The sequence below is a fragment of the Gobius niger genome, assembly GCF_951799975.1.
Source record: "Gobius niger genome assembly, chromosome: 6".
Taxonomy (NCBI): domain Eukaryota; kingdom Metazoa; phylum Chordata; class Actinopteri; order Gobiiformes; family Gobiidae; genus Gobius; species Gobius niger.
In genome coordinates this window covers 15,069,338-15,076,332 of record NC_136857.1, presented here as the reverse complement: position 1 = coordinate 15,076,332, position 6,995 = coordinate 15,069,338, and the positions used below count along the sequence as shown (strand labels likewise).

Genomic DNA, 6,995 nt, shown 5'->3' with positions numbered 1-6,995 from the left:
AATGTGGGTCTCTATTTTACCCTAAAAAAACAACATGCACAGCAGACAATGCTCCTGATCATAGCTCAAAACATAGATCATGTCAGGTTATCTCAGCAGAAGAGAGGGCTCCTTAAACCTATTGGGCACAGTGGACTTCATTAGTTTTGCCGCAATCAATCATTTGAACTGTTGTCGAATCAATCGACTTACTTATCTGCACACACCAAGTTGAACTAAAAGGGTGATTTAAATTAAGTTATAGCATTATTATTGTACTCTTCTCAACAACGTTGCTATTTTCACTTATCAACATTTTAGAAAATGAGAATTAATGTATTTTTTTGTGACTGATGCACAAAAGTCTGAATATTAGTGTTATCACTCTCATTGGTCGGCACCACACCTATTAGAGCAACAGTTTAGTGTCTGAAATTGTTTTGTTTTTTGCTAGAGTCACTGATGCTTTGATCTTGTTGTAACAAATGTCACTATTTGGTCCCACTGTTGGACATGTGTTTTTGACACCTGACACTTACCCAGCTGCCTGTGCCATCGATACAGAGCTGGCAGGCAGCGCAGCATGTCATCTTCATACTCACCAGGACGTCTGAAACAGAGGGCTCTTCTGTCAGGAGTGTGGGGCGCCTGAGTGAGTGGAGCAGGTGGTCCTCAGCCGTGTGTGAAGAGGAGGCTCCTCTCAATAAGTGCTGTCTTTACAACATTACGGTGCAGCAGTAACTCAAATATCTATTTCCTGTGTAACTGGAATTAGGTAGAACAAAAGGGTCTGATGACGAGGATTCGTGGAAAGGCTTTGGTCTCCAGCGTGGATTCCTCCGAGCAGCGAAAAGGAGCACAAACAAAGTAAGTGGTTTGTTCAAATCACTTCCGTCCTGGAGCGGAGACGGGTGTGGAAGTGCAGCAGCTCCTAAAGGTCAGGTCACACTAACAACAAGCACAATCACAAGAAAACCGTATTCCTAGCTGGAGTCTGGGGCCAATCCTCTTCTGAGTGGTGTATAAGGCAAATCAGATCAGCACAAAAACACAACTTCAGATGCAGAGGGCCCGTGTCACACAGTCTCCAGTGTGGAGTGTGTGGCAGCCGCTGGCTCCGATGCAGAAGGTCAGAGCACAGAACTGAGGCAGGTCAGTGCCTCCTGTGCGTCTGCACTGGACTGAAGCAGAGGCTCCTCCTAAAGCGGCTCCAGGAGTAGCAGTGAGCATCACGGCAGCAGTGAAACAAGTTTTCAGTGTAAGTAAACATGTTAGCAGCTGTAAACAGGCCTGCAACAAAAAGCGATCCTCTATTGAAACAGTGGTCTGTGTTCCTCGTAGCTAATCAAACTGTCTCCCTTTTCCTGAGCAGAAACAAGTGACAACTCCTCGAAACACAATAAGGTACGGCAGCCTGTTTCTTCAATCACATCCATCGAAGAAACATGTTTCCTTCACATGAACAATTTATTGATAATGGGTCACAGAAAGTGCCACGTGTACTTGCAGGAACAGCTGCAGGGCATGGTTTCCTTTGCCATGAGATCAAAGTGTACAGTGCTCACTTTTCCATTTAAACAGAGCTCATGTGAGGTGCAGAGGGCAACACAAGTAAAAGCAGCCTCGTCAGCAGAAAAACAAACATAAAGTAGGATGCCTGAACTGCAGTCGTCTCCTCAGAGTCCGGAGTGGAGCTGGTGTAGAACAAGTAGAACATGTTCATCAGTGTCTTCAATACAATTCAACACAGTAACTCCAAATCAGGGGGACATTCTGATGCATGAAACCAACCCCTGTAACAGGCCTTAGGAACATGACAGGCAAATGTAACACTGTCTCTCTGCAAATTAAATCTAAACATTAAAAAAAAAGTACTTCTAAAATATCAAATTTGACCGATCTGAACTTTATGACCAAATATCAGGGACTGGTTACTTTGCACAGACATGTTACTGTTACTCAAATATTAGAAAATTATTCAAAAACCTGAAAAACAAGGTCGTCAGGATATTAACACAAACTCCTCAGATGTGCATGAGTCACTACTGCAGTTTTTATAGGTCACACTTCACATGTCAGGAGCAGAGACGCACAAATCACCTTGTTAACAATACCAGTTAGTACTTCCTCTCGTGTAGTGTTATCGTGTATGTGTTATAGTCTGCTGCCTGGTCAAAGATCCCAGTCTAGTGTTACCAGCAGCAAAGTGTCCGTTGTCTATTGTGTTTTTAGTTTATGAACAAACAACAATAATTTGAACAAAAAACATGAGCATATATGCAAAACATTATGACCAAACTGTAGGACTTGTGAACTTTGGAGTAATTATACCTATGACCTTCAACGGTTCCCTTCAACTTGTCTCAACGCCACACACAAAACAAAAACTAAAAACATTTTAAAAATCCGTCCCAGTTTGATTTATTACTTAACTTAACAGATCAGTTGGATTTAGTAAGTTTTCTCCCGCTTAACGCTAGGCTTGGTCATTTGAGATTTTTTGCTGACTAAAACCCCAATCTTATGTTATTGGGCGGGAAGGTTTTCAGCCATGATATTGAAAACTATCAGAAGACTCACTTTCAAATCGCGTCTGGTAGTGTATTTCTAAACACACAATCTTTGGGGGAAATCCTAAACATTTGTCATGGCAAGAAACAAATACTGGAGAATCATGGTGCACCCCTTAATGCAGAACACACAGCATGCAATAGTTACTCAGACACAGCAGATTATTTTTTGTTTTTACAATTTCAAAATCGACAGGTCTATTTATTTTTTTTAAGATGCTCCGCGAACCACGATCATGACTAAATAGTCCTCTTCACTTTTAGCCAAAGCTTTAGCAGAGGAATCCAGGAACTGCTTGGAGAAATCACAGGGAGGGAAAGCATGAAGGACCCCTGTGCTGTCCTTATCCCTGCCCCCCCCCACGGGCAGGCTGATGACACCGGCTGCCTGCTTTTGGTTGAGGTAGGATACCAGGTTCCGAAGTGGACGTTGAGTGGACGCGGCGTCAGACGACGACTCCTCGGTGCTCCCAGGAACAGCGAGCAGGATGGCGTATCCCCCGGGTCCGGCAACCTTGATCCGACGGGAGACCTCGTCCAGTTTGGGCTGGTCCAGACGCAGGCGCTGGGTGATCTTCAGCTCACTCACAGGTCGTCCCGAACCGTCCAGCAGCAGGTCACTGGGCACACTGTGGTCCCCTTCCAGAAGGTGCATGTGTGCAGGAAAGTGACTGTTCTTCAGCAGCAGCATGCCGCTCCAGGCCTGGCTCTGTTTACTGTCCTGTTTGGAGAGCTGGCCTTTACTGCTGTCACTGCGCTCTTTTTTAGCACTGCCTTTGCTGCTCTCTCCAGATTTACGTTTGCGTTCAACAGGAGCCACACTGCTGGAGGACTTTTCAGAGACACTGTGACTTTTGAGTCTTCGCTCAGTCCCGACTCGCTCCAAACTACTGTGCCTCTCTTTGAGTGGTGAGGGTCTGTCAGCTCGTAGGGGGCGCTCTGAATCACTGAAGCGCCCCCCCTCTCTGCTGCTGCCGCCAGGGCTACCCTCTGGAGAGACACGTCTGCGCCTCGCTGTCCTTTCACTGCTGTCAGGAGAGTGATCTAAATGCCGCCCGTCCTCCATGAGGCGCCGTTTCCTGGTTTGTTCACGGCTCTGCAGTTCTCGCTCCAAAGACCAGGACTCCCGCACTCTTCGCTCCCGGTCCAAGTGCTCTAAAGGCTCAAAAGGCGAAGCTCTGACCCGTTCACGAATACCAGGGTTGGGCCAGTCATTGCCCGGAAAAAGTTCCCTTTCTCTGAAGTGAAGAGGCGGAGGAGTTCGTTCTCGGATCCTGAGGGGCTCGGGAGTTGCCCGGTGGACAAAGGACTCTGCAACCATGTCAAAGGGGGGAAGAGGGAGAGGCTGCAGGAACTGCTGTGGGTACCGGTGCTCGCTCTCAGCAAAGTCCACCCTGAGTCTTCTATCAGGACCCCCCAAGGGGAAGCCCCTCATGTGTGTGCATGCGGCCTGTGCAGCATCTAGGCTTTCATATTGGATATAGGCCCAAGAATCCCCCTTTCTGTAGTCAATTGTCCTTATGGTGCCAAATCGATCAAACTCTCTCGCCAAGGCAGCTACAGGCACCCAGGGTCCAAGTCCACCCACCCAGAGGCGAGTGGATGGGGTGGCTTTGCCATAGCCTATTTTTATGGGATTGTGACCCACTATTTTGCCAGACATACTGAGCTTAGCGCGGTGGGCCATGTCCAGGTTCTCATACTTTAAAAATCCATACGTGCTGGTCTGTCCCCGGCTGGGCCTTTTTATGTCCACCTCTGTGATGACCCCAAACCTGTCAAACGCCCTCCTTATGTCCGCCTCAGTGATGGAAATGTCCAGGTTTCCTAAAAACAACGTCCTGTTGGCTCTTTGGTCATCCTCTGGAGATATAAAGTCCTCCTCGCGAAATGCGGGCCGTTCTGGGAGAAAGGCTGGGCGTGCCCGGGCCTCGAATAGGGCGAACTCTCGATCTCTGTCCAGTTCCCGGGGCAGGGGGGGTGGAGGAGGAGGCAGGCGGCCCAGAGCGAGCTGCTGCAGGCGGTAGTCCCTGTACCCGAGCCCCGTGGGGGAAAGCGGCCTTTGCATGTGTCTGTGTCCCTGCGCTGCTCCGTACAGGTCCCTCTCCACGGGGGATCTGCTTCTCCTCTTGTTGATGTACACGGGCTCGATCTTCAGCGGCCGGTCATAAAGCACCAGCCGTCCTCGAGCGTGCTTTGCAGCGCGTGCGTCTTCAGGTTTTCTGAAATTGACAAACGCAACACGCTCCTCGTTTGTGCGGCTAATCTTGATACTGACGTCTCCAAATTTCTTAAACTCGTGAAAGAGTCCGTCTTCAATGTCCTCGTCGTTGAGCTGGTTGCCCAGGTCACTTATTTTGAGAGTTTTGTACTCACTCTCGGTGCTGGGCGGCTGGACCCGCTGCTCCCCCCTCGAGTTGCTCCGCGGTGCAGCTAAATCCAGCGAGAGGCTCAGGTTGGGGGTTTTGGCCCCCGAGCTCGCGACCCCTGGGCAGCCGTGACTATTACCAGCCCGTCCGTGGCCATCAAAGTCTCTGTCTCGCTTTTCCCCAATTAAACTTCTTCTGGTGGAGCCGCCTTCGCCCTTTGCAGAGTTGGTGCCGTTATTGCTGCTGCCGGATAGCGAGACAACCCCCATTTTCTTGCTGCTTAGGTGGCACCCTCCCCGGTCACGGATATCGTCCAAGGCCCGAGAGCGTTTCTTAATCGGGGATCGCTCCTTTCCTTTCATTTCCCCTTTCACGACACGGGTCTCGTATGAGCAAAAATGAAAAAAACGTTCTTGAAAAACGATGCCTTTGAAAAGGAAACTATTAAAGGCTTTTCACTGACCCTGCGACAAAACAACAACAGTCGCCATTTTGTCAAGCTTACCCTGTGAGCCCGCCCCCTGTCCTTATTGGTCCACACGAGGGAGGGGAGCCACACTGCGTCTGTCAATCATCTTGGCCAAATCTAAAGGCTTTCCTTTCGTTGGTCAAATATGGTTTAAAATTACAAGTTTACAAATATCAATAATAGTCAAAAAAAATCTGCAGTTTGTGCGCACTCACAAACTAGTTGAATGTTGCTTGCTGCAATCTTGTGTTTAGCGGATACACCAGGAGGTGGCAGTATTTCAACATGCATAGCACAAAATAGCTCTGTAAAATACATACAGCTCAGGCTACATAAAAAGGTTAGGAATCAAACCTATGGCTTTTCGTTTCGGTTATGGCTCATGTAGTAGCTGTACTTATGTAGGTATACGCTTTATAGTCTGCCTCAAGTAATCGCATAGATGCTATGACTGTACGCCTGCTCTGCCAATACTCACATTTTTCTTATTATAGTATGTTTATTTTTATTGTTTATACTTTTTGCCCGTTTAAGTTTTTGGCACTCATTGTGTATAAGATACCTCTATTTACTGTTTAGTTGTTTGCACACTTCCTGTCTATTCTGCACAGTGTTTTTGAGAGTTGAATGTAACAAGTGAATTTCTCCATTGTGAGACCAATAAAGGCTTATCTGTTAATGGTTATCGGTTAATGGCTCATCTGATCTGAAGTGCCAACCATACATAGTGCCAACCTGTTCATTTATTTATTGGTGTCCGTCTGAAAACTACACAATTAAATCAATTGATTTAAAAAAGAAACATTGCCAAAGGAAGAGGTCGGCTGTGTGACCACTGTTCTGCAATTTAACCAGATCAAATGCAGCAATCCTTCAGCCCATGATAATTGCAGTAGAGCTGGATAAATCTTGCACAGATCAAAGAGGCTAGTGGCAGCTCTGCAGTTTTAATGAGCATTAAATCATATTTCTGTCCATTAATTAGGGAAGGAGCAGGTTCCCAGTGACAGTCTTCACCCACTGACCCTTAACTTGGTGACATTTGGCCATTAAAAGGCTGGAGCGGTGAGCAACCTTTTTCATTTACTCGGCTTGATTTTGGTGGTGTTGATATATCGTCTGCACATCAAAGTCAGCGGCTGCCTGTTGTATCTTTATTAAAAAAGTAACGGACATATATTTCCACAGAAAAGAAAGAAGGGGCGACAAGTATGAATATTTTACTATGTTTCAAAGCAGATCAAAACCAACTGAAATGTGAGCTGCTGCTTCAAAATGTTACTCAAATAGGAGGAAAAAGTACTTGAGTAAAAAAGATGTGGGTGTAATGGTTCATTTTCTCCAGTTCAGCTTTACCCAAATCTAAAAGCTTCTCGACTGGAGCTTACAGCCCATAGGTGCAACGCCTCATTTGAAAGCTAAGACCGACAAAACTGATCTACGATTTTTGATTCACTTTTTTATGTTTTTGTCACTTTTTTGTCATCTTTATTACTGCGAGTTTGTTGCATTTTTGTTGATTTTCTTGTCATGTTCATGTTGCATTTTCGTTATTTTTTGCTACTTTTTCATCACTTTTTTGTCTGTTTTTTTTTTCTTTTTTTGTCG

The 6,995-nt window shown here is 46.4% G+C and overlaps 1 protein-coding gene across 1 annotated transcript; it reads right to left on the bottom strand.

Moving 5' to 3' along the window:
* Window positions 1-433: 433 nt before the first annotated feature.
* Window positions 434-5,433, bottom strand: rbm15 (RNA binding motif protein 15). The gene has a single exon (XM_079558661.1). The coding sequence runs from the start codon at window positions 5,278-5,280 to the stop codon at window positions 2,761-2,763; it is 2,520 nt and encodes an 839-aa protein (XP_079414787.1). The 5' UTR covers window positions 5,281-5,433; the 3' UTR covers window positions 434-2,760.
* Between the last annotated feature and the right edge of the window lie 1,562 nt (window positions 5,434-6,995).

Excerpts from the sequence above, each read along its gene's own strand:
- rbm15 (XM_079558661.1), bottom strand. The coding sequence starts at position 5,280 with ATGAAAGGAAAGGAGCGATCCCCGATTAAGAAACGCTCTCGGGCCTTG.